We start from the raw sequence: 27,724 nt of genomic DNA, 5'->3' as shown, positions 1-27,724 counted from the left end.
ACCTCTCTGCAGGAGATTTCTTCCTCTGAAAAGGGAGTTTTCCCTTCCCACTGTAACCATAGTGCTTGCTTATAAGGGTCATATGATTGCTGAGCTTTTCTCTGTTTTCTCTATATTATTGCAGGGTGTAGCTTACAATATAAACATCCTTGAGGTGACTGACATCATGATTTGGCACTGTATAAATAAAATTTAACATGTGTTAGATTGATTGGTGATTTGAAAGTAGCCATAGGTGTTATCATGCACAGGGATGCCTCTTTTAACACTGTATCCTGTTCAAGATTTAGCTTCCTTTGACCATGACTGTTGGTAAAGGCTCCGCCCTCTCAGAAATCTGAACCGAATGGATGGAAGAAAATTGAGAGATTGATCTTTTTTTTAAGTTCTAAATAATCACACCACTAATTAGGGCTGCTCAATTAATCGAATTTTAATCTAAATTACAATCTGGGCTTTCAACGATCATTAAAAATGACTGAGCCGATTATTAGCACCTCCCTCGTGCTTTACCCTCACACTGCTCCGTGTGGCAAATCGAGCGCACCTCTCTGCGTTTCGAACACGAGTCACAACAATTAAGAGGACCCGAGGGAAGCTCGGAAAGCTAAGCAGAAGTTATTTGGAGAGGAGAGTGACTGCCGTTAGTTGAAAAGAGAGGTAAAAAAAAAACTTCAGTGGTGTGGAAACATTATGGGTTCGCAGAGTCAAACGTGGATCAAGTAGACATAGTGTGTAAACTTTGCTACAGTGTCGTAGCTGCACTACAGAGCAACACTGCAAAGTTCACTAAACATAGATGTTTACATTTTTCATTTATTTTTTATATTGCAAACATTCGCACTGTTATCAGTATTTGCACACTATTTTATATTCTTTTTTGACAATCTTTTAAGCCATTGTTCAATACATTGTTATTGTTAAATAAATATCGTCAAATAATCGAGATTTCAATTTCAGTGAAAATAATCGTGATTACCATTTTTGCCATAATCGAGCAGCCCTACCACTAATCGTGCCTCTATGAACTATCATTTTTACAGTTACAAGTTACCAAAAAAATTTAAAGAATTTGAAAACGAACATATCAGAGGTTTAAAAGCTAATAATTTCCGTTCCTCCCCTTACAAGACATTGCCCGATTGCATATTTTCACATTACAGTTAAAAGTGTTATGACCTACTTCTGAAGAAATAAAATGAGCTGAATGCAATTTTAAAGATGTGTTCTGTTGTTAATGGTGAAGTCATGTTGGAGTTGTGCTGAGTTTGAGTCAGTGAATAGTTGTTTGCTGCCATCTTTTTCTCGTGTGTCTGCTGTCTCTGATCTCTCTGTTTGATCTTCTCTGATGTCTCCAGACTCTGTCAGGCTGCTGAATGGTTCCAGTCTGTGTTCAGGCAGACTGGAGGTGAAGTCTAACCAGAGCTGGTCCTCAGTGTGTGAAGCGGACTTTGACCAGCAGGATGCAGAGGTGGTCTGTAGGGAGCTCGGCTGTGGGCCTCCTTCGGTACTCCAGGGGGCGCTCTATGGAGAAGTGGAGGCTCCAGTGTGGAGCAAAGAGTTCCAGTGTGGAGGCCATGAGTCTGCTCTCCTGGACTGTAGAAGCTCAAGCTCAGCTAGAAACAGCTGCTCACCTGGCAAAGCTGTTGGACTCACCTGCTCAGGTAGAAGAGGAGCTGCAGCTTTGATGTGGTTCAAAGTCACTTTATATTTTACTGATGACTCTCTGCTTTCTGTTAGAGCCTGATGATGTCAGGTTGGTGGGAGGAGCCAATAACTGTGAGGGCATGATGGAGCTGAGACATCTGGGAGAGTGGAGAACAGTGTGTGCCTTTAGCTGGATGCTGAAAGATGCAGCTTTTGTGTGTAAACATCTGGACTGTGGCTCTGCTGTTTCTGTTGACTCAAGACTAGAGCCTTTAAAGAGACCTGCATGGTGGATCAAATATGATTGTGTTCACATCAGATCTGCACTGAAGGACTGTACAGCATCAAGTTACCATACCTTCATCCTGAACATCACCTGCTCAGGTAAAATATGTATGACATAATGTAAGATGGTAATGTAACAGGTTAACATACACAGTAGCAGGAATAGCAGCAGACTGTCTCCAGCCATCATGAAGGCTGACATTTAGAAGTACTCTGAAGGAACCTCTGACCAGTCTGAAAGGACTCTTTCAGCCTAACAGTTTTTTATTTGCTGTTTATGAAGTAATGTGCCTGAACAGCAACTATGCTAACACAAATCACAGCTAGGAAGGTGAACTTAGGGCATGGGCTAATATGGAAGTGGAGATTTGTGAACTGGACCAAGAAACTGAACAGACAGTAAGACGAGGTGGGAGATACAGGAACAAATTATGAGACATCATTTGAGATGAGGCATCAGTGATGGTACAGTTGGCTGGAACTACTCAAGAGAAATTAGTTCTTGTTAACATGACAGTGGCAGGTGTCCAGGTGTAGGCAACTCCAAGCTTCAAGAGCCGGTGTCCTGCAGGTTTTAGATATCCCCCTGGGTCATCACACTTGAATAAAAGGATTAGTTTATTAGCAGGCATCTGGAGAACTATGCGACATGTTGAGGAGGTAAATCAGCAATTTGAATCAGCTATGTTGGACCAAGGACACATCTAAATCCTGCAGGAAACCCTAACCCTAACCCTACCCTTGAGGTGTGGAGTTGCCTACCCCTGCCCTAATCCTACCCACAGATCACACTGTTCCTCCTGCTCTACCTGTAGCATTTATGTCATTATTTTACAGCAATGCAAAACATACTGGACCAATTGTAGGTTTGTAGGAGCGTAGAGGCAAAGCACAATAAAAAGATTAGAGCTAGAAATCTTTAAATGACTACCATTACTAAATACAACAGCAAACAAAAAGTACAGCTACAGCCACTGTTACATAACACTGAAACCTTCTTTGAATAAAACTGAATTCAGTTAACAATTCCCAGGGCTCGCAAAATTTCAAAATCCCTGGTAGCCCTTCGGGCAGGGACTCTTCAGTTTTTGGTAGAACAAAAAAAATTTAAGTAGCCCGAATAAAGAAGAGAGCAATTTTTTGATTAATGTTTTGTTTCCGTTACAATATTATACATTAAAGTATAATATTGTAACGGAAACAAAACATTAATCAAAAAATTGTTGAAACACAAATTACAACATTGAATAAAAATTACAATCATCAACTTGGTTCTAATTGAACAGAAATTTCTATGAACTTGTAAGAACTGTGTAGAACATGAATCAGTCTGTGTCAGATCCTGGATTTGAAATTTCCGCTGAAGTCATGGGTAAGAGGCAAGTGGAACCAAGATCTAGGCCATTTGCTTTTTGAAGTTTGCAAAGACTGCTAAATTGTGCCAGTGGTAGTTCACTCTTTGCAACATAGTACACTGTTCTAAACAGATTTCTCAGGTTTATTTTTAGTATGTTATTTACAATTGGTGTTTGTTCTGGGAAAGATATTGCAGACTGAGCAATAATGCATTTCTTGCATTTCTCATGGGTTCTAATGGGGACCTTTCTTAAAATTAGTGGTCCCAGTAACAAAGGCGCTTGTCGACTCAGAAATCGAGGGAAAACCAACAACACACCCGGCAGAACATTATGTTATTTACACGGGTGCACATAAGTGGTCCGCATGTGCGCATTCGCTGTCAAAATAAAAGACGCGCACCAGATAAGAAGTTGCAACGCACGTTTGCGTCCATATAAAAGGCACTGTTTTTGTCCGCTGGAGTGGGATTTTCACGGCACATTCTGCACCACATCTCTGTGTGTTCATCATTTGTTTGAAGCCAGCTCACCTCCTGAAACCACTTTTCTGAGAATACACGCTTCTTTTGTGGTTCGGACTCCTTCTGACATTTCTTTGGAGGTGGAGGAAAACCGAAGTAATTGCTTAAAGGAGCTTCTTCGATATCTTTAAGAGTTCTAAACAAATGTCTGTCCTCCTCCAGAAAATCTTATGTACGCAAACACGCGTTGTAACTTCTTATCTTGTGCGCGTTTTTTATTTTGACAGCAAATGTGCACCTGCGGACCACTTATGTGCAGCCCTGGTTATTTAGCTTGTCATATTGCAGTCGCAGAAATTCTTTTGTCCATGAAACCATAAAGCTGCACTTTCTTTTTGCCTTATAGTCTGATTTGTCATAACTTTTCCGTTTAGTGGTAAGCTTTTCTTTGGCTGTCACTTCTTCACCCTGACCTGTCTTATTTGGCTCAGCAGAACTAAAATATATATCCTGCTGCTTTTACATACGCACTCACATAACGCTCAGGGATTCTCTGCGCGATCAACCTCTCACATGTTTAAGCTTGCTGCGGGAGATTTCACTTGTCATGTTTGCATAGTAAGCTAACGATTGATAAGACGATGTCAGAGGAATTGGTGCGCAAATTATCGTCACTCACCAATCAGTGCTGTCGCTCTCTATACACAGTTCACGCAATTGCAAAGTGAAAGCAAAAAACAAACGCAAATTCAAACGCGATTTCAATATGTCACATATTGACAGTGGCTCACCGATGCCAATGACATAATTACCCAGCTACATCTCCGAAAGAATGCAAAAGCATTGACATTTTTCCTTTCTATGATAGGCCAACGCAGTAGCGGTCCTAGCCTGTTTGGCGCCCTGGGCGAACACCCCCTCTGGTGCCCCCCCCCCCCCTCCCCTCACACACACACGAAGAGAGAGACAGAGTATGCACTGTATGCAAACGTTGTATGCAAACGGCTACTAAACAGACATCATAATTCGTCATACAATGAGAACAGGACAAATCAACAATTGACACTGACTAATTAATATTATATTATTGTATATATTGTTTGGAGTTTAGTCTGTTACTGTTACTATTTTTACCATTTCTTCTTGGAGGAACTGTGACCCAAATAATTTCCTTAGGGATTAAGAAAGTATCCTGATTCTTAATGTTTTAGGATACATGACCTGCCATTATCCAATGACACATCTGCTTACCTGTATCTTTTGCTCGTTTCTCCTTGTAGGAGTCATAATTAAATGTATTGAATTTTAATGATCACTCGGTTTTCATTTGTTTGGTTGCTATGGTGATGTGTAACGGGAGTCACGTGGGTGCTAGCGGCGACATTAAGAGGGCGTTGTCAGTCTGTCTTTCACTGGTTTGATTTTGACAGAGAGGAGGGCTGGGTAGCCGTAGTTTTTGTTGACCGCAGCACAACGAGTTTCCCCTTGTTGCATTAGAGCCTGTGATGTTTTAAGAGTTTGAATCGCGAGCCGATCACATTGCTCTGTAAACTTTTCAAGCACTTTAATAAACAAGCAAGCAATTCCACCTCTCGCATTATTGCGTAAAGTTGAGAGGCAAATAGACAGGCTCAGTCCCCGGCCTCTAGCGACTGTGGAAGTCGCTACACTCCTCCTCTTCTTTTCTCATTTAAAAAATGAGAAAAGAAGTTTAAAAACGGGTTGTGTGTGAGACTTTAGATCAACAAAATATAAAATATACATTTTAAATTGTTATTGATCCCTTTACCCCTGGTCCTAAAGTGTATATTTATTTTCTTACTCTTCTTATATATATTGTTTGTTTACTTGCACTGTTGTAACTGGAGCCTCGTCGTCTCGTCTCTCTATATACTGGACTGTATGTAGCGGAGATGACAATAAAGTTTACTTTGACTTCAGCAGCGAGCAGGCGCACCGAGGGCTCTTACGCTCACTTTTCGCGTATAGAATTTTGAAAAAACATCGGTGCAAATGATAAGTCTGTATCATAATGTCTGGTGTTTTCGTGTTTGTTGGTTTGTTTGTAATTTGTTTTATTTTGCGAGTTGGTAATTTTTGCTGCTCCAGCCAGCCAGAGCATCCCCCCCCGCCCCGCCCTTTCCTCCCTGTGCCGCAAGCAGCAGGCGCACCTCGCAAACGGAGGGCGCCCTTACTCCCAGCAAATGGGCGATAGAAAACCAATGCCATTCCCAATATGCGCTGGCATGATGTCGGGGCAGCATGAGAACGAGCCGCGATGCCGCCCCCACCACGATGCCGCCCCGGACAACCGCCCGTGTCGCCCGTATCTAAAACCGCTACTGGGCCAACGGGCAGGGCAGAGATAGATTTTGGTAGCCTGACTGGAAAAATCGCTAGCCCCGGGACGTCGGGCTAGCGATTTTGCGAGCCCTGCAATTCCCCTCCCTAAGTTGTTTCCTTAATTATCTAGTTTTGTCTCTTCTTTTTAGTGAAAGCAGGACAAAGGGTTATAAATCTTAAAATTGGCATAAACTGTGGATTGAGCAGAGAAATCCACTTTTTTTTTTCACCAACACAAAAAACAGTCATGATCAATAAATCAACATGGGTATGAGTCACAAGTTTTATCACTTTCCCTAAATGATGCAAAGAGGACAAAACTAAGGTTACATTCACATGTACACAGGTATTTTTCTTATAAACATATCCCTTTCTTTGTGTTTTGGCCTTTCGTCCAGTATTTTGGATGAAAGTATTTTGGACGAAACAGTATTTTGGATCAACAAAAAAGATTTTTATAACCTGCGTGAAGATTTTCAGAAACGTAGTATTTGTGTTGATGTGTGGCAGACAACAACAGATTTTTTTTTTCTCACAAAATCAGAGGCGTGCACCTGTATCTCCATTTTGTCATGCCAGACAATGCACCATACACCATGACTGGGGGCTTTTGAATGGCTAATATTTTTTTCATTATTTGTGTTTTTTTTACCACCTGTTGCTTGCTGTGCTCATGGCAGCACTTCATAGTGATGATGATGATGATGATGTTCCCAATCCACTGGTTTCCAAACCCTTCCAAGTGTCAACTGCTACCTTACTCAGAATAAATAAACCAGCTCTATAAGCTGTTCATTCTCCTTTTGGTGCCCCACCTTCCCTCCCCTTTTTTGATTCATTCACTTATCATTAGTTCATAGGGAAGATTGTGTGAAATCTAAAATAAGGGTGTAGGACCAGGTAGTGAAAAAGACCAAGTCTTACTTCTTGCTGTGTTGTTGCACCTGTAAACTGGAAGATGGTAAATGGACTAGTTCATGTATAGCGCTTTTCAACTCTATCTGAGCACTCAGAGCACTTTACTTTACTTGCCTCATTCACACCAGCACTTTTTTCTATCTAACATTCACACACGTTCATACTCTGATGGATGCATCCAATAGCAATTTGGGGTTAGTATCTTGCCCAAGGAAATTTAGTGTGCAGACTGGGATCAAACCACCAACCTTCCAATTAGTAATGGAGTACCACCTGAGGTAGAGCCACCCCGCTAGGGCTGTCTGCTATGGGTAATACACTGACTAGGCACAAGTACCTCACACAACCACACTTAAAGACAACTGAACTACCAGTCTCACATTTACATACTTATCAATTTTGATGTAACCATATTTGAAATTTGAGCGTATATGAAATCCCCCCCCCCCCTTACTTTCAAACAGGTGATAATTTCAACAACTGAATCTTCATAGATCAGTAACTGAGTCAACAGAGCTAATATGGAGCTGACTCATGGAGCAAATAATCGGCTGAATTTAGCCATTCTTCAGATAAATAGTCTAATAGCCTAAATAGACCGCAACTGCAGTTATCAATTCCAACTGAAATTATTTCAGTTTGTCCTCAATAAATTACTGTTTAACATTATTTTATAGCCCTTAGAATATTCTAGAATGTACCAGATACATTTTGATTACATCAGGTACTGAGCAAAGGCATGCTTATAACTACTTACCAGGAGATAGCCAGGGACAACCAAAATTAGCAATTAGAGCAGGGCGATATGACCAAAAACATTTATCACGATATACATCTGAAAATTTGCGATAACGATATAACTGATGATATAATTGACACTAGACAAAATACTTTACAACTCCTCAACTTTATTAGTTCAAAAAACCCATCAATGTATTTTCACTTAAGCAAGCAGCTGTTTTTTTATGTGGATTAAAGTTATATAAAAATTTAACAGTGCAAATGCAAATTACTTGCTGACAGTTTAACCAAAACTTAAAAAGAGGTTATACACACACAATACGGTAATATTGTGTTGAAGCACAGTACGTATCACTCCGTGAGGCTCCTGCCTACGATAGCCGTAATGCTCCGACAATCCATCAAGCGCTGCGGCTTGTAGCTTAGCAAAGTCGTACTAAAACATTTGACAGATTTTCGAGTGCTGTGTACCACATAGTGATGGGTCGTTCGCGAACGAAATGGCTCTTAGAGCCGGATCTTTGACGTGAACGACGCGAGCCGGCTCCTTATCGCGAGCCGTCACGTGGTTTTGTTTTGTTTTTCTCACCCTCTCTCTCTCTCGCACTTTTTTTTCCCGCTTCACTCCGCACGCGAGCCTTGTGCTTTACGCTGGGCAGAGGGGGGAGGGGCGGTAGTTACACTCAGTAGCACAGGAACAGAGAGAGAGAAAGAGAGCCAGGGACAACAACGTCACATTAAAAAGGTATAGTAATTATCCATAACTATTTTCAGTTGCAGATGATAAAGGATTCAGAAAGTTTATGCATGCAGGCCCATATGACAGAGAATGTGCATCTTTTTTTGGTTTTCATATTTTAATTTATATTTAATTGTGTTGTGGTTTGCAGTATTTTGTGTTGTTTCACTTTAAATTTGTAAAAGGAAAAAGCTGAAAATTTAAATAGTTAAAATTTGAAATGTGAATAGTTGATTTTTGTATTATATGATTTATTTATTACATTTTATGTGGAGTGAATAAATAAAAGTATATTTACAGCCCCTAGAGACAAAGCACGTACAAACTCCAAAACACGTAAAAACACGTACAAACTTCGAAGCACGTACAAACTTCGAAGCACGTAAAAATGTAAAAACTCCGAAGCACGTAAAAGCTCAAAACACGTACAAAACACAACAGAAGTGCTCCAGGATGCTGGGCACAGTGTTGAGCTTTTATTACCTAGTGGCTACACAAGCCAGCAAGTACCAACGACCCGATTTGGTGTGTGGTAATAACAGGTAAATGAACTTTTTTAAAAATTATTTGAATATATATGAGTGCAGTGTATAAATACACAAACAATACACATATGCTTTCAATTGTGTAATTTAAGTGATCTAGTAGCTCTGCTTTGGAAGTTCAGTTCATGCTAGAAATGTGTTTTGGAGTTTGTACGTGTTTTGTCTCTAGGGGCCACGGCATACATTTATATATAAACATATATAAATAAAACCACTTTTTTTTTTTACATTAGTAATCCCTTTTGTGCATAATTTTATATCATTGTTAATAATAAATTAATTAAAGCAACAAAACAACCTGAAGAGCCGGTTCGGAGCCGAAAGAGCCGGCTCTTTTTAGTGAGCCGAGCCGAAAGAGCCGGATCTCTAAAAAGAGCCGGAAATCGCATCACTAGTACCACATAAAATCGTTTCGAGGTCAGTAAACACAACCAGCATTCATACATAAGGCACACGGTATTATAAGGGGCACTGTATAATACCGTGTGTCTGCTTCCAAAAAGACAAAAAAGACAAAAAAAAAAAAAAACCCCAGCAACAAACAACTTAAACAATCACAAAGAAAGAACAATACAGTATCCACATCTGAACCAAAGAGTAAAACAGTGAAATGTGGATTATTAAATATTAGGTCTCTCTCCTCCAAGTCTCTGTTAGTACATGACTTAATAATTGATCAACAAATTGATTTACTCTGCCTTACAGAAACCTGGTTGCAGCAGGATGATTATGTTAGTTTAAATGAATCAACACCCCCGAGTCATTCTAACTACCAGAAATCTCGAAGCACAGGTCGAGGGGGTGGTGTGGCAGCAATTTTTCACACCAGTCTATTAATTAATGAAAGACCAAGACAGACTTTTAATTCATTAAAAAGCCTGATGCTTAGCATTGTCCACCCCAGCTGTGAAACTCAGAAACCAGTCTTACTTGTTATCATCTATCGTCCACCTGGGCCTTACACAGAGTTTCTGTCTGATTTCTCAGACTTTATATCTAATTTAGTTCTGAGCTCAGATAAAATAATTATTGTGGGTGATTTTAACATCCATGTAGATGCTAAAAATGACAGCCTCAACATGGCATTTAATCTGTTGTTAGACTCAATTGGTTTCTCTCAAAATGTAAAAGAACCCACCCACCACTTTAATCACACTCTAGATCTTGTTTTAACATATGGCATAGAAACTGAACATTTAACAGTGTTTCCTGAAAACCCTCTCCTGTCTGATCATTTCTTGATAACATTTACATTTACAATAATTGATTACGCAGCAGTGGAGAGTGGACTTTATCAAAGTAGATGTCTTTCTGAAAGCGCTGTAACTAAGTTTAAGAATATAATCCAGCCACTGTTATCATCGTCAATGCCCTGTACCAACACAGAGCAGAGCAGCTATCTGAACGCTACCCCAACAGAGGTCGATTATCTTGTTAATAATTTCACCTCCTCACTACGTACGACTCTGGATACTGTAGCTCCAGTGAAAACTAAGGTCTCTAATCAGAAGTACCTGACCCCGTGGTATAATTCTCAAACACGTACCCTAAAGCAGATGACTCGTAATCTGGAGAGGAAATGGCGTGTCACAAATTTAGAGGATCATCATTTAGCCTGGAGAAATAGTTTGTTGCTTTATAAGAAAGCCCTCCGCAAAGCCAGAACAGCTTACTACTCATCACTGATTGAAGAAAATAAGAACAACCCCAGGTTTCTCTTCAGCACTGTAGCCAGGCTGACAAAAAGCCAGAGCTCTGTTGAGCCAACCATCCCTTTAACGTTAACTAGTGATGACTTCATGAACTTCTTCACAAATAAAATTTTTATCATTAGAGAAAAAATTACCAATAATCATCCCACAGATCTAATATTATCTACAGCTACTCTTAGTTCCATTGATGTTAAGTTAGACTCTTTTTTTCCAATCAATCTTTCTGAGTTAACTTCAATAATTACTTCCTCCAAACCATCAACGTGTCTTTTAGACCCCATTCCTACAAAACTGCTCAAAGAAGTCCTGCCATTGATTAATTCTTCGATCTTATATATGATCAACCTACCTCTAATAATCGGCTATGTACCACAGGCCTTCAAGGTGGCTGCAGTTAAACCTTTACTCAAAAAGCCATCTCTAGACCCAGCAGTCTTAGCTAATTATAGGCCAATCTCCAACCTTCCTTTCATATCAAAAATCCTTGAAAGAGTAGTTGTCAAACAGCTAACAGATCATCTGCAGAGGAATGGTTTATTTGAAGAGTTTCAGTCAGGTTTCAGAGTTCATCACAGCACAGAAACAGCTTTATTGAAGGTTACAAATGATCTTCTTATGGCCTCTGACAGTGGACTCATCTCTGTGCTTGTCCTTCTTGACCTTAGTGCAGCATTCGATACTGTTGACCATAATATTCTATTAGAGCGATTAGAACATGCTGTAGGTATTACAGGTATTGCACTGCAGTGGTTTGTATCATATCTATCTAATAGACTCCAATTTGTGCATGTAAATGGAGAGTCCTCTTCACACACTGAGGTTAATTATGGAGTTCCACAGGGTTCGGTGCTAGGACCAATTCTGTTTACATTATACATGCTTCCCCTAGGCAGCATCATTAGAAGACATAGCATACATTTTCACTGCTATGCAGATGACACCCAGCTCTATCTGTCCATGAAGCCAGATAACACACACCAATTAGTTAAACTGCAGGAATGTCTTAAAGACATAAAGACTTGGTTGGCCACTAACTTTCTGCTTCTTAACTCAGATAAAACTGAGGTCATTGTACTCGGCGCTGAAAAGCTTAGAAATATGGTATCTAACCAGATTCTTACTCTGGATGGCATTACCTTGGCCTCCAGTAACACTGTGAGGAACCTTGGAGTCATTTTTGACCAGGATATGTCCTTCAACGCACATATTAAACAAATATGTAAGACTGCGTTCTTCCATTTGCGCAACATCTCTAAAATTAGAAATATCCTGTCTCAGAGTGACGCTGAAAAACTAGTTCATGCATTTATTACTTCCAGGCTAGACTACTGCAATTCATTATTATCAGGATGTCCAAAAAACTCACTGAAAAGCCTTCAGTTAATCCAAAATGCTGCAGCAAGAGTACTGACAGGGACTAGAAAGAGAGAGCATATTTCTCCTGTTTTGGCTTCCCTTCACTGGCTTCCTGTTAAATCCAGAATTGAATTCAAAATCCTGCTCCTCACATACAAGGTCTTAAATAATCAGGCCCCATCTTATCTTAATGACCTTGTAGTACCATATCACCCTATTAGAGCACTTCGCTCCCGCTCTGCAGGCCTACTTGTTGTTCCTAGAGTATTTAAAAGTAGAATGGGAGGGAGAGCCTTCAGTTTTCAGGCCCCTCTTCTGTGGAACCAGCTTCCAGTTTGGATTCAGGAGACAGACACTATCTCTACTTTTAAGATTAGGCTTAAAACCTTCCTTTTTGCTAAAGCATATAGTTAGGGCTGGACCAGATGACCCTGAATCCTCCCTTAGTTATGCTGCAATAGATGTAGGCTGCCGGGGGATTCCCATGATGCATTGAGTTTTTCCTTTCCAGTCACCTTTCTCACTCACTATGTATTAACAGACCTCTCTGTATTGAATCGTATCTGTTATTAATCTCTGTCTCTCTTCCACAGCATGTCTTTATCCTGTCTTCCTTCTCTCACCCCAACCGGTCGCAGCAGATGGCCGCCCCTCCCTGAGCCTGGTTCTGCCGGAGGTTTCTTCCTGTTAAAAGGGAGTTTTTCCTTCCCACTGTCGCCAAAGTGCTTGCTCATAGGGGGTCATATGATTGTTGGGCTTTTCTCTGTATCTATGAAGCGCCTTGAGGCGACATTTGTTGTGATTTGGCGCTATATAAATAAAATTGAATTGAATTGAAAAACTGTCGATTTTCAGAAAAATCCAAAGATTGATTTTAAGTGTGCCGTATTTTCCAAAAAACATGGTAATAACGACGGCCCACTAGCATGCTCTACCAAAAATAGTGCTTTATTGTGTATCTGACAGACGAAAGCTAAACCAGTTCCACACCACTGAAGTTGCAGCATTTTTACAAACCAATTCTGGTTCATCTGTTTCATTCAACAATCTGCTTTCACCCTTCTCATTCTCCATCGCCGCCGTGCTTTTTCCGCCATGTGCATATGAAAACAAAGGCACTGCGCGTTTTACCCATATTCTATCACAATATTTCATTTTCTTATCGTTGCCCAACATTATACCGGTATTACCATGAACGGAATGATATGGCCTAGCCCCAGTAGTGGGCCGACACGGGCGGTTGCCCGGGGCGGCATCATGGTGGGGGGCGGCATCACAGACATCCGCAAAAAATAAAGTTGCTCACACTCATGCTGCCCCGACATCAGCCAGCGCATTTTGGAGATGGTATAGGCACCGATCGGTTTTCTATCGCCCATTTGCTGGGAGTAACGGTGTGTTTACACCAAATGCGATAGACGCGATCAAAACGTGCCAGACGCATGCAAATTCGCACCTCGACGCGTGTCCAACGCGAATTCATCCCGTGTTAAACCTGAAATGTGGGAGGGATGTGGGAGGAAGTTGTGCCAGACGGTATCTTTGCAAGATGGCAGCTGTCGAGCTAGCACTTGAAGAGAGAGTCTCCCTTCTCTATTTACTGTGGAGAGCAGATCAGCGGTCGTAAAAGACGTCCTCACCGTACCTGGGTCCATCAGATCCTGCAGAGGCGTGAGCAGTTTGGTGAGTTTCACCACTTGCTCCAGAAGCTGCGCCTGGATGACGGCCGTTTTCAGCGATACCACCGTCTTTCCCTCGCTCAGTTTGAGGACCTGCTGTCCCACATCGGTCCCAGTATCGCCCGCCAAGACACCAACTACAGGCAGAGCGCCTGTCCATCTGCCTGCGGTTAGTAAAAGTGTTTAATACGGTAGTCCTTTATTGATACCTGTGCTAATATATACTAAACTATCGGCACCACTGCCGATGGACCGTCCTGGGACCTGTCCCTCATCTGCCTCGGAGCTGTCCTCCTCTGTGGGCCTGTAAAACAGCACAAAACACAAAGAAATGAGAAGGCCGCTACTAGATTTTCATTTTCAACATTGAAAAAAACAGTATATAAACAGATTGGTTGTAGATATTTAAAGGTATTAAAGATATTTAAAGATGTATAAAGGTAATCACAAGGGAATCCCACCGAGTAAAAAGTTATCAGTGCTTGCTGTACATCTGATGCTACAATTACATACCTGTGGATGCAGCAGCAAGAGCTCAGGGACTGGGGAGCCAGGAGAAGCAACAGGGGATGCTCTGCTGCAGAATCAGTTGGTTCTATCAAGTAAATATTAAATGTTAACAGATTGAATACAATAATCAAAGAGAAAGTATATACAGTGGTCCCTCATTTACTGCAGCAGGGGTTCTCAGAATAACTAGCCCCTCGCCACGGACTTTATACAATTTTTTCCCCACACACATGAACATTAGTCACAGTTCTCACAAGTTGATTCTCAAAGTGCAAACCTTTGTAGATTGCAAAACGTAAAAGTAGCAGTGACAGATGAACAGCGGGACCACTGTGCTGCTTTGACGCGCGTTTGACACGTTTTCGCGTTTTCACGACGCAAATCTGCTTCTGAATTTTCGCGGGACCCGCAATTGCGCGTCATCACGCTTCTCCATTGACTTTACATGTAAACCTAACGCTCTGGTCGCGTCTATCGCGTTTGGTGTGAACACACCGTAAGGGCGCCCTCCGTTTGCGAGGTGCGTCTGCTGCTTGCGGCACAGGGAGGAGAGGGCGGGGCGGTGGGGGATTCTCTGGCTGGCTGGAGCAGCATCTAATAACCAACTCGCAAAATAAAACAAAATAAAAACAAACCAACAAACACAAAAAACACCAGACATTATGATATAGACTTATAATTTGCACCGATGTTTTTTCGAAATTCTATACGCGAAAAGTGAGCGTGAGAGCCCTCGGTGCTTGCTGCTGAAGTCAAAGTAAACTTTATTGTCATCTCCGCTATATACAGTCCAATATATAGAGAGACGAGACGATGAGGCTCCAGTTACAGAAGTGCAAGTAAACAAACAATATATATAAGAAGAGTAAGAAAATAAATATACACTTTGGGACTAGGGGTAAAGGGATCAATAACAATTTCAAATTTATAATTTATAGTTTGATGATTTAAAGTCTCACACACAACCCGTCGAAAGGGGAGGGCTGCTTCCAAATAGAGCACATTTCCTTCATAATGTTGTAAATCCAAGACCATTATGTATTCATGTTTTGAATCCTGGGTTGTGCAAAACCCCAGAAATAAACCCTAGACAAAGTGAATCTGTGAACTAAGGTGTAGGTCTATTAGGTTATGTTGTGGTGATCCTCGAGTTGGGGGATGAGTGTTCATACTGGAGTGCAAAATTAAAACCAATGGAAGATGGACAAGAAAAGTTCAAAGCCATCAGGTGCTCAGTTTAGAAAAAAGAGAAGAGGAGGAGAAATGAGCAAAAGATACAGCTAAGCAGATGTGTGATTGGATCATAGCAGGTCATCCTGAAACAATCAGAATCAGAATACTTTATTAATCCCTAAGGAAATTATGTGGGTTACAGTTGCTCCAAGAAGAAAGGTTAAAAATAGTAACAGTAACAGACTAAACTCCAAACAATACATTATGTTACATATTTTAATATTAATTAGTCATTGTCAATTGTTGATTTGTCCTGTTCTCATTGTATGACGTGTTTGGTAGCCGTTTGCATACTATGCATACTCTCTCTCTTCATATGTGTGTGTGTGTGTGTGTGTGTGTGTGTTTCTCTGAAATTCAGTACGGTTCTGACAACAGTTTTATGTTAATGTACATATGTTTTGTACACATGTAATGTCCTTAATATGTTTTGTGTGGGGGGGTGGGTGGGGGGGGAGTGTTCGCCCAGGGTGCCAAACAGGCTAGGACCGCCACAGCCCAGCACTATTAGCAACGTCATCGGCAGTGTCTTTTTGCTAATTTAAACTAGAAACTATACTATGAACATTCTTTTTTGATGCCTAGGACACAAGTGTCATTTACCTTACCTTATATGCTGGCACAGGTTTGAAGTCAGAAGTTTTATAAGGTGCTAGTTCAGTCCCCCTTGGAAAAAACAGATTATACTGCCTAATAAAGCTGCTGCATTTCTTAAACTTCAAGCTGAAATAGTCCCTTAAATATGGCAGTAGCTTCACTTAGTTTCCTTCCTGTGCAGCTTCAGCAAAATGCAACGAAGTTTTGCTTTCACCTGGGTTTGCACCAAGGGTGTCTGACCTGTTTTTGATGAATGATTTTCTTTTCCTTCTCTGGAACTGGGTCATAGGGGCAGCAGCTTAAGCATAGAAACCCAGACCTACTTTTCATCCAGCTCACCCGGAACAAAGAAGGGGTTTCCAGTCATACAGTGTCTGCATCACTGCCGATTTGGTCTCTGTCCAGGTGCAATGTGTGTTGAGTGGCAGTCAAGGGCAGAGGCAGTGGCAATTTGAGGCCTGGTTATCGAGGCTGGTGACTGGGACACAGAATGTTACTTCTCTGGTGGGGAAGTAGCCTCCTGGAGAAGGGCTGGTCAAGTCTGGAGTTGCACTTGGTGAGAGGCAGCAGTTAGGGGAGGGTTTTTTTTCCTTGTATCGTGTTGGCTCACTGCCTGCACATAGGGTTTTTTTCCGGTGGTCAAAAGGGTTGGATACTGACTTTCATTTGCTTTTTTATTCTATTGTATGTGCTGAATGTGCTCTGTGGTCCTATTGGAGGACTTCACCACTCACTTGCGGAGTAACAAAAAAACGCGGGGGTGGGGGGATGTTATTCAGTTACTGAACTTCTGCGCAAATTAATTTGTCTATAACAAACACAATGTTAGGAACATAAGGATGTCTGTAGGTGCACTTGGCACCAGCACACGCTGTGTCACAGGTCAATGATCAGTTTTGTAATGGTATCATCCGATCTGCCGCTGTATGTTCTGTATACTCAGGTAAAGAGAGGAGTTCGGCAAAGGTGGATACTGGACATGCCTGGACTGGCTAAATGTATAGTGAGTAGGGATGGGTATTGTTTAGGATTTATCCGATACCAGTACCAAACCGGTACTTTTGAAACGGTGCCGGTGCTTAAACGGTGCTCAAACCGGTGCTTAAAGAATGGAGAACATGAAATTGGTCCAAAAACCTCTCATGTTCAGCTGTTTTTTTGTAAAAAGATAACAATGTTAGCCTTTTCTTGTAGCTATAGGGGATTTATGGTATCAATCTTGGCTGCAAGCAGTGGTTAATCAATGGAAAAAACACAAACTTTGTCCAAAAGCCTCTCATGTTTAGCTGTTTTCCACTTTTTCTTTGGTCATTTTAGCCTTTTTGGCCAGGGAGAAGGGAGTATCTGCCATCAAACAAGAAGACGGCTGCATGTAACTACAACGGTGTTTGTTAGTTCACCTTACATGCATTAATTTAATAACGTGGTTAGCTTACACACGAACAACATTAAGCTACTCACGCAGAGAAGAACGGCTGCTGCTGCCATCATCATCCGTCATCATTTCTGCTACACTGGCAGGGCTATGGGCCAGGACTCTTCGGGTTTTTGGGGGATGTTGCTAACTCTGGGTCCGATAACAGGCAACTCACCTGCAGTAGATGTGCACGGTGTGAGGTCTCGCAGCAAGCTATCAAATACGGCGCATTTCTCGGCTTTTAACAAAATGCTATACGTTGCCAGGTGTTTCATCAGATTCGAGGAGTTACCTCCGGTGCCATAATGGCACCGCATACCAGTACCCATCCCTAATAGTGAGCATTGGGAGCATCTGACAGAGGCCCCCAGTCCACAAGATCTTCAGGTCCCACCTCGATTAGAACTTCAACAGCCTTCCAAACAAAGCTGGGAACACTGAGTCTAAATGAATATTCTGCAACTCTTGTTGAGGATGTGTAGAGAGCTGTAGCCTGCAGCCCTCTGCACCAACCTTACATGGTGGTAAGCCCTGAACTAGATGGTGGAGACTGGAGATGAAAAGAACCATCGACCTGAAGAATGATACCTGTGAGGCTTGGTTAGCCTTTGGGCATCTGATGAGGATACATCCCAGGTGTCCCGTAAGTGAGGCATGTACCCTCGAGAGGAGGCCCTGGGCAGACCTGGATATGCTGGAGATATTGCTAAGCCTACTCATTTTTCTGAGGAGGCTTAGCAATACCTTGGAGCCCCTCTAATTGAGCAAGAGGAGATAGCTGAGCAGAGGAAGGTCTGGTCTGCTGCTAACTACTAGAAGAAAAGTTTCTACCTTTTTCGTTTCTCCAAAATGTTAAAATATAAGTAGTTCATTTATAGTTATTGGGCAGTATGTGTGAATGGACTGTGCCTTTTGAGAAGGTTCTGCGTGGATTGTACTGTTGTCTGTTGGTATGAAAAAAGTAAGGGAACTTCTTGAAACATCTAAAAGAAATAAACTAGCTTCAATTCCTTTCTCAAATGTCAGATTATTGGCAATGTCCTATAAGCAAAATTTAAATATAGTTAATCTAACTTTTCAGACTCTTCCTCACAGTAAAGATTCAAATCACGTGAGAGGAGCATCGCAGTTTGCAATAGGGGCTAATTCTAGATAAATTGAATAAGGAAACACTTTAAACATCAATGGGTGCATTACTAATATAAAAATTTCCCATTGTCATCACATTTTTTTCAAATATCCTTTTTGTGTGTTTTTTTCTCATGGATTTCGATTTTTTTAATGAAGGCTTTATTTATTTCCACACTTGTATATTTGCTTCAGTGTTATGCTTAGTGTTCTTGACCAAGGTTGAAGGGAAGTTGCTTTTTCTGGAAATACTTGGTCTGATAAGGAGAGTTCCACCTCCCATTTTTAAAAAATATGGCTTAGCTTCCTTCCTCCTAATAACCCCCAAAATCACATTCCAGAAGAGATTTTCTACTTCATCAACACCTAATAAAAATAAGCACTTAAAATGAAAATAATAAAACTTAATAAGAATTTAATGAGGCTTGTCTTGATTATTGCTGCACAGTCTATTTATGCCTACCTACATACCAGTAGACACTCTTTCAATGATGAGCACTCAATGATGATGAGCTGGGAGTCCACTGTCAAATCAGTTTGCAAGTTGTCTCTTCCTATGTTAGCTTAACCTCCGTGCGCTACCATCTGCCTAATAGCGCAACTGTGCTCTCTCACCACAAGGGCGCTCTCACTCACAGTCGGCAGCCTTTTCAACACTTTGCAGCAATTCCCCAACTCTCTGTGAATGATACTCCTAATCATTAAGCAATTGTCATTGATCAATGGTCTTTGATCAGTGGTTGTTGATCAATGGTCAGGACAATTTGCATATTAACCTCCTAGGACCTAGACCAAAATACTTAATTTTTCTCTACCAGGGCCTGATATCCACTTATGAGGACATTATACTGCCACTGTTCTATCAAAATTTAAAACAAATGTCCTCATATATGGATCTTATTTTTCTCAGAAACAAAAATTAGGGAAAAAAATTGGTAATTCTTTATTTTTACATTGATCAGGTCCCAATCAACCCAAAAAGCAGAGAAAAATAAAAAATGCATGCCATGAAAGATTTCGGGTCTTAGGAGGATAATGATCGTAAACTGACAGCCCATTGTTCATTTAGTTGGCTAGTTTCAGTCATTGTGCAAATGTAATGTTTATAAGATTAGAGGAACCTGTAATCAGCTGAGACTAAAGAAGTCAATTGGATGAGTGTTGAAATGTTTCTCCCACTGAAAATGCTTACTTACTTAGTTACTTACTTACTCACTTACTTTTTAAAAACACGATTTACAACCTAAATAGGTGATAAAGCGATAGATCTTTCAGCCCAATTCTACTTTTTCTGCATAATCCATCATACAAAATGTAATCAAATGGAAAAGTCTCTTTTTTTAACTTGTTTTATCAGTTTTAATCTTTTAACTTTATGCATCAAGTAAAAATTAAATTATAGGTGTGCCGCAGCGGTCAGTGGAAGAATCCGCGAGTTTCTCTGTGAATTTCCCATTACGTCGTTGCGCACTCGGTGCTTGTTTAGAGGTTTTTTTTTTGCTGTAAAAAGAGGTTTTCTTCCCCCGCACAACGGACACTAATGTTTTTGTCACTTTTTATGGAATCAAACTCAAAGTAAGGTCAGTACTTCCACGCTTTAAACGCTGCACGCTCATACTCTCTCCCGTACTCTATATATTATCCATTGTTGATCTGCACACAGCTGTTGTCACGAACATCGCACTCGCTTACGTCATTGTCATGAGACATTCTCGCAAAAAAATAACGGTTTTAGTAACACAGTGCCGAAAAGACATGATATGACACATACAGCTGAGGCTGTCTTTTATTATCAAGCTAAATCTTCAAACTGCCCTTTGTTTCAATTCCTATGGCTCAGCAGTCAAGTGCATTAAACTTGTCTTTCTCTCCTCCGTGAATCGCAACCTTATCATGGTGGAGGGGTTTGTGTGTCCCAGGGATCCCAGGGGCTATGTTGTCTGGGGGCTTTTGCCCCTTGGTAGGGTCTCCCATCGCAAATTGGTCCTGGGTGAGGGACCAGACAAAGAGCGATTCAGAAGACTCTTATGAAAAGAACACCGAGGGAACAGTTTACCCTGCCCAGGATAGGGTTACCGGGGCCCCGCCCTGGAGCCAGGCCCGGGGAGGGTGCCCGAGGGCGAGCGTCCGGTGGCCGGGCCTTAGTCCATGGGGCCCGGCCGGGCACAGCCCGAAGAGGAGAAATGGGCCCATCCTCCCGCAGGCCCACCACCCGCAGGAGGCGCCATAGGGGTCGGGTGCATTGTGTGCCGGGTGGCGGCCAGGAGCGGAGGCCCTGGCGGACTGACCCCCCGGCTGCCAAGACTGGCAATAGGGACATGGAATGTCACCTCTCTGGTGGGGAAGGAGCCTGAGTTAGTGCGTGAGGTTGAGAGGTACCGGCTAGATATAGTCGGGCTCACCTCTACGCATGGCTTGGGCTCTGGAACCAGTCTCCTGGAGAGGGGCTGGACTCTGTCTCAGTCTGGAGTTGCCCCTGGTGAGAGGCAGCGGGCTGGGGTGGGTATTCTAATATCCCCTCGGCTTGCTGCCGGTACGTTGGGGTTTTTCCCGGTGGACGAGAGGGTTTGTTCCCTGCGCCTTAGGGTCGGGGAACGGGTCCTGACTGTCATCTGCGCTTATGCGCCGAGTGGCAGTTCGGAGTACCCAGCCTTCTTAGAGTCCCTGGGGGGGGGGGGGGGGGGGGGTGCTGGAAGGTGCTCCACCTTGAGACTCTGTTGTCCTGCTGGGAGACTTCAATGCACAGGTGGGTAACGACAGCGAGACCTGGAGGGGCGTGATTGGGAGGAACGGCCTCCCTGATCTGAACCTGAGCGGTGCTTTGTTATTGGACTTCTGTGCTAATCACAGTTTGGCCATAACGAACACCTTGTTCAAACATAAGATTGTCCATAAGTGCACGTGGCACCAGGACGCTCTAGGCCGTAGGTCGATGATCGATTTTGTAATTGTATCACCAGACCTGCGACCATATGTTCTGGACACTCGGGTAAAGAGAGGGGCTGAGCTGTCAACTGATCACTGTGTCAACTGTGTGCTGGGAATGACTAGCAGAGGCCCCAGTCTGCGAGATCTTCAACGCACACCTCCGGCAGAGCTTCAACAGCATTCCGAGGGAGGCGGGGGACATTGAGTCCGAATGGACCATGTTCAGTGTTGCCATTGCCGAAGCTGCTGCATTGAGCTGCGGCCGCAAGGTGGTTGGTGCCTGCCGTGGTGGTAATCCCCGAACCAAATGGTGGACACCAGAGGTGAAGGGAGCCACCAGGCTGAAGAAGGAGTCCTATCGGGCTTGGTTAGCCTGTGGGACTCCGGAGGCAGCCGACAGGTATCGACAGGCCAAGCGGAATGCGGCTCGGGCAGTGGCTGAAGCAAAAACTCGGGTGTGGGAGGAGTTCGGAGAGGCCATGGAAAAAGACTTTCGGACTGCCTCGAAGAGATTCTGGCAAACCGTCAGGCGTCTCAGGAGGGGAAAGCGGTGCTCTACCTGCACTGTGTATAGTGCTGGCGGAGCGCTGCTGACGTCGACTGAGAAAATTGTCAGGCGGTGGAAGGAATACTTCGAGGACCTCCTTAATCCCACTGACGCGTCTTCCGAGGAGGAAGCAGAGTCTGGGGATGAGGGGAATGACCCGCCAATTTCTGGAGGAGAGGTCACTGAGGCAGTTAAACAACTCCTTGGTGGCAGAGCCCCTGGTGTTGATGAGGTCCGCCCCGAGTTCCTGAAGGCTCTGGACGTTGTAGGGCTGTCTTGGTTGACACGCCTCTGCAATGTTGCGTGGAGATCAGGGGCAGTACCCCTGGACTGGCAGACTGGGGTGGTGGTCCCCATCTTTAAGAAGGGGGACCGGAGGGTGTGTTCCAACTACAGGGGGATCACACTCCTCAGCCTCCCCGGGAAAGTCTATGCCAGGGGGCTGGAAAGGAGAGTTCGTCCGCTAGTTGAACCTCGGATACAGGAGGAACAATGCGGTTTTCGTCCTGGTCGCGGAACACTGGACCAGCTCTTCATCCTCTCGAGGATACTTGAGGGTGCATGGGAGTTTGCCCAACCAGTCTACATGTGTTTTGTGGACTTGGAGAAGGCATTCGACCGTGTCCCTCGGGGTGTCCTGTGGGAGGTGTTGCGGGAGTATGGGGTGTCTGGCCCATTGCTACGGGCCATTCGATCCCTATACAACCGTTGCAAGAGCTTGGTTCGCATTGCCGGCAATAAGTCGGACTCGTTCCCGCTGGGTGATGGGCTCCGCCAGGGCTGCCCTTTGTCACCGGTTCTGTTCATAATTTTTATGAACAGGATGTGGTTCTGTTGGCTTCATCGGGTGAGGGCCTCCAGCTCGCACTGGAGCGGTTCGCAGCCGAGTGTGAAGCAGCAGGAATGAGGATCAGCACCTCCAAATCTGAGGCCATGGTTCTCAGCCGGAAAAGGGTGGAGTGCCCACTCCGGGTCGGGGATGAGTTCCTGCCCCAAGTGGAGGAGTTCAATTATCTCTGGGTCTTGTTCGCGAGTGATGGGAGAAGGGAGCCGGAGATCGACAGACGGATTGGTGCTGCAGCTGCAGTAATGCAGACGCTGCACCGGTTCGTTGTGGTGAAGAGGGAGCTGAGTGTAAAAGCGAAGCTCTCAATTTACCGGTTGATCTACGTCCCCACCCTCACCTATGGCCACGAGCTGTGGGTAGTGACCGAAAGAACGAGATCACAGATACAAGCGGCGGAAATGATCTTCCTCCGAAGGGTGGCTGGCCTCTCCCTTAGAGATAGGGTAAGAAGTTCGGCCATCCGGGAGGGGCTCAGAGTAGAGCCGCTGCTGCTCCACATCGAAAGGAGCCAGTTGAGGTGGTTTGGGCATCTGACAAGGATGCCCCCTGGGCGCCTCCTGGGTAAGGTGTTCCAGGCATGTCCCACCGGGAGGAGGCCCCGGGGCAGACCCAGGACACGCTGGAGAGATTATATCTCTCGGCTGGCCTGGGAACGCCTTGGTGTTCCCCCGGATAAGCTGGAGGAGGTGGCTGGGGAGAGGGAGGTCTGGGCCTCTTTGCTTAGGCTGCTGCCCCCTCGGATAAAGCGGATGAAGATGGATGGATGGATGGATGGTAACACAGTAACGCAGCATCATACAGGAAAGTAACGGTAATCTAATTACCGTTTTTGCGATAGTAATCCCTTACTTTACTCGTTACTTTAAAAAAGTAATCAGATTACAGTAACACGTAACAAGTAATGCATTACTGCCCATCTCTGATTACAAATTAGTTCTCTCTTCTAAGTCTGATGGTAATCATTTTTTTCCTCACAGTAACCTTGTTATATAAAGAGGAAAATATCAGTTCAAATGTGTCAGATCTGTTTCTCTTCAGAGTCTGTCAGGTTGGGGGGAGCCAGTCGCTGTGTAGGACCAGTGGAGCTGAAACATCAAGGAGAATGGAGACCAGCAGTTGACTATGACCTCAGGAAAGCAGCTGTTCTCTGTAAACATCTGGACTGTGGATCTGCTGTTTCTGCTGTAATCAGACCGAAGTCCTCACCTGCAGATGTGCTGGGGATCAGCTCTGACTGTTTTCAGTCTGGATCTACTCGAAGCGAGTGTGCAGCACCAAATGCCTCCAACTACACCCTGGATCTCATTTGCTCAGGTAAGACCATGTGTGACATCATATATGACAGCCAGAATTTCAGGGTGGGGAAGTACGGTGGCATGGTGGTTAGCACTGTTGCCGCACAGCAAGAAGGTCCTGAGTTCAATTCCACCATCAGGCCGGGGTCTTTCTGTGTGGAGTTTGCATGTTCTCCCCGTGTTTGTGTGGGTTCCCTCCGGGTACTCCGGCTTCCTCCCACCGTCCAAAGACATGCAGCTTGTGGGGATAGGTTAATTGGAAAATCCAAATTGCCACTAGGTGTGAATGTGCGAGTGAATGTGAGCGCGAATGGTTGTCTGTCTCTGTGTGTTGGCCCTGCGACAGACTGGCGACCTGTCCAGGGTGTACCCCGCCTCTCGCCCTGTGACAGCTGGGATAGGCTCCAGCGCCCCCCGCGACCCTGAAAAGGATAAGCGAATGGATGGATGGAATTTCAGGGTAATCCTCCCTCTTTAAGTTTTAAGTTCTCCGAAGAAATGACAGAAATCACCTGCTCCAATTGAGTGTGACTCTAACTTCACCTTAAATAATCAACTGTCTTTACAGACTTGCTGGTTCAGCCCATCATCCAGGCATCCTCCATGGATGGGGTCTCTGAGGCCCAGGAGCAGGGGCTTACAGTATCCAGGCACTCCAACTTCACCATCAGGTGCTCCATCCAGCCACAATACTCAGGAGGCTCCTTCCAGCTCACCTTCACCTCCTCCAACACAACATACAGCTACAGCCAGTCAGCTGTCAATCACTCTGCCCACTTCCTGTTTCCTGCTGCAGTGCCCGCCCACCAAGGAAACTACAGCTGTGTTTATCACATCTACGTTTTCTCTCATAACTTCTCCTCCGAGAGCCGCCAGCTGTCTGTTGCTGTTTCAAGTAAGCTGAATTTTTCTGATTTTTTTGGATGCATATAAACACATTTGACCAATCACGGCATTGAAGAGAGTGAAACAGTCAAAGGGTTCAACATGGCGGAACACTTGTTTGTTGTGTCACAGAATAGCTCGCAATCAGGTCTCTGAAATTATTTCTCTTCCTTCTCATGTGTTGTCCCAAATCTGCTACCCCACTGAAATCCTGAAATATGGATGAAAGCTTCAACTCCTGGATCAGACCAGAAAATTCTCCCTGCTGCCGCTGCTTCTCCTGAGAATGGCATGCACCCAGGATCAGGACTAGCTCATCGTCGCTTGATGTTCTCTTCATTTTTTCTGCACAGTGGGCTTTCTGAGGATACTTTTTTTTTGTAAAAACTTAACGTGCTCAGTGTATGTGTAGGTTATATGGCAAGTTCATATATGGGAAAAATTATAGCATCTCATTTTTGTGTATGAGCCTTATAATTAGAGCAAAGATCATGTTTCATCACCTGGATAAGTCTGGTTCTGAGTGCGGTCAACTGTGAGAAAGATACAAGCTTCATCTCATCTATCATGCACCCCTCAGCCATTTTGAGGTGTACTTCCTACACCTAGCTAAGACTCAGATACTTCATTCAGGACCCAGAACCAGGGTTAATCTGCTAATAACTCACTTTGTTACTATGATACATAGGGCTCCTGGCGTGCATGAAGACCCACACCTGATGTTGCGTTCCAGAGTTTTCATTTGTCAAAACCGCAGTGGTCTCAGGACTGATGTTTAGGTTCACTTAATCCCTACAAACCAAAAAGTGCTTCACGGTGGAAATGGATAATGAGCCAAAGGAAACTGAAAAAGTAACCCAAGAGTTTCTTAAGGAAAAAAGATGGGTGATTCTTTAACAACCAAAACAGCCACCTAATGTCAACCCAACAGAGGAACTTTTCAGAATAACCCACAAGCAGAGCATCTCAGGGAGGGGATCCAGGATTTAGTGAGTGATGTTCATAGGTCCTCAACTTCAGGCAGCCAGTGACTGCAAAGGATTATTATGAGTATAAAAAACCAATCCGTATATTTGACCAATTCATGAGCATTCTGAAAATATGGATTAAAGTGTTTGTAATTGAATACTTGGTTAATACTTTAGTTTACTGTTTAGCTAAACTTGATGATTTAATTTAAACATCCCCTGTGATGGTGTACTGAAACAAAACTGTCCAAATACTTTTTCTATACTACAGTACGGTGTCTCAAATATGTAATTAAAATTATATTTGTAATATTTCAGTGAAGATATATTTGCACTTTCAACAAATAATTAGAGATGTATCACTATTTTTAGTCTGATTAACATATTTCTTTCATTTCACATATTCTTATATTACTATTTTTATATCTGAACAGCTGTAAAAATGACTCAGTTTCTTCTCAGAGATCAATCAAATATTTTATTCAGGTTCAGTGTAATAATTTAAACTACTGAACTCATTAAACTTTGTTCCATCCAACAGCTCCAGCAGCTCCAACAGTTCATACCATCACAGGAGTCGTCCTGCTGCTGATTCTCCTGATTGTGATTACTGCCCTTTATTTCTGCTGGAAGGTACTGAAACATCTTTGTAGCTGACAATGAACTGACAAGAGGATCAATGCAGTCAGTCTGATCTGTGATGTCTCTGCAGGCCAGCAGGGAGCAGACGCTGAGCAGAAAGGGGAACACTGACGTGGTTTACTACAACTACAGTGATCACGGAGAAGGAGGATCAGCTGAAGATGAAAGTCGCCAGGGAGGAGAGGAGGACCTCAAAGAAGCTCATCTCAAATCCAATTGAATTTCTGAAAAATGACTATCATAACAGTTAACACAACAGTTTTCTATTGAATATAAACTTGTGTACTCACTTCACTGATGTATTGCTTCATTTAAAACTAGAGGGGAAAGCACAATGTCATCCAACAAACCAGGGGCGATTCTAGGATTAGAGCTTTGGGGGTGCTGAGCACCCAGAGAGCTGCCCAGCCAGGCAAGATAAATCATATGATTCTTAAATTCATCAAGTCTCTCTGTGCCTGGGTCATGACATCACTGTTTTGTACATTTTAACACAATTTAATCCCCACATTTGTGAAAGAAAAGCAAAACACTTTTTTGAAAAGTCTGTAACAAAACCATCAAATCTGATAAGGGTTATTTAAATGCTGCTAAAGAAGAATGGATTGAAATTTAAAAAAAAAATACATATCCTAACCTTAATTATGTATACATTTCAATGGGAGCAACACGACAGTCAAATGTCGCTGATTTTACTACAGAGCAGGACGGATTGTAGGGTAGCAAACATCAACGGAAAAGTTTTCAACACTGCAGGTTACCTGGTGTAATGTTTTTCAGTAAAAAGAAACATGGTCTGACTCCTACCTAACTATATAAAGAGTAACTGAAGGTTAAATGCAGCTAATATGTCTTGTTTTAAGCCAGGTACTTACACCTCCGCTCCGCTGCGTCTCAGCCACCATCGCTCTGGCAGCAAGGGTGCTAGAGCCAGAGCAGGGAA

At 43.3% G+C, this 27,724-nt stretch overlaps 1 protein-coding gene and 1 pseudogene across 2 annotated transcripts in view; one reads left to right on the top strand and one right to left on the bottom strand.

Annotated features, from left to right (window-relative positions):
- LOC146514816 (scavenger receptor cysteine-rich type 1 protein M160-like) overlaps nt 1–27,724 on the bottom strand; it is a 238,201-nt pseudogene that overhangs the window by 80,832 nt on the left and 129,645 nt on the right. The window lies entirely within an intron of this gene.
- LOC146514823 (CD5 antigen-like) lies at nt 160–27,403 on the top strand. Its single transcript, XM_085168092.1, has 6 exons — nt 160–1,664; nt 1,741–2,031; nt 24,030–24,305; nt 24,855–25,181; nt 26,681–26,772; nt 26,852–27,403. The coding sequence occupies exons 1-6, from the start codon at nt 1,349–1,351 to the stop codon at nt 26,999–27,001; spliced, it is 1,452 nt and encodes a 483-aa protein (XP_085024218.1). The 5' UTR covers nt 160–1,348; the 3' UTR covers nt 27,002–27,403.

The sequence above is a fragment of the Neolamprologus multifasciatus genome, chromosome 7, assembly GCF_963576455.1.
Source record: "Neolamprologus multifasciatus chromosome 7, fNeoMul1.2, whole genome shotgun sequence".
Taxonomy (NCBI): domain Eukaryota; kingdom Metazoa; phylum Chordata; class Actinopteri; order Cichliformes; family Cichlidae; genus Neolamprologus; species Neolamprologus multifasciatus.
This window is presented reverse-complemented; position numbering and strand designations above follow the sequence as displayed.

Excerpts from the sequence above, each read along its gene's own strand:
- LOC146514823 (XM_085168092.1), top strand. The coding sequence starts at position 1,349 with ATGTCTCCAGACTCTGTCAGGCTGCTGAATGGTTCCAGTCTGTGTTCA. Across the intron at positions 2,032-24,029 it reads CCTGAACATCACCTGCTCAG|AGTCTGTCAGGTTGGGGGGA; the intron begins GTAAAATATGTA and ends GTTTCTCTTCAG. Across the intron at positions 24,306-24,854 it reads CCTGGATCTCATTTGCTCAG|ACTTGCTGGTTCAGCCCATC; the intron begins GTAAGACCATGT and ends CTGTCTTTACAG.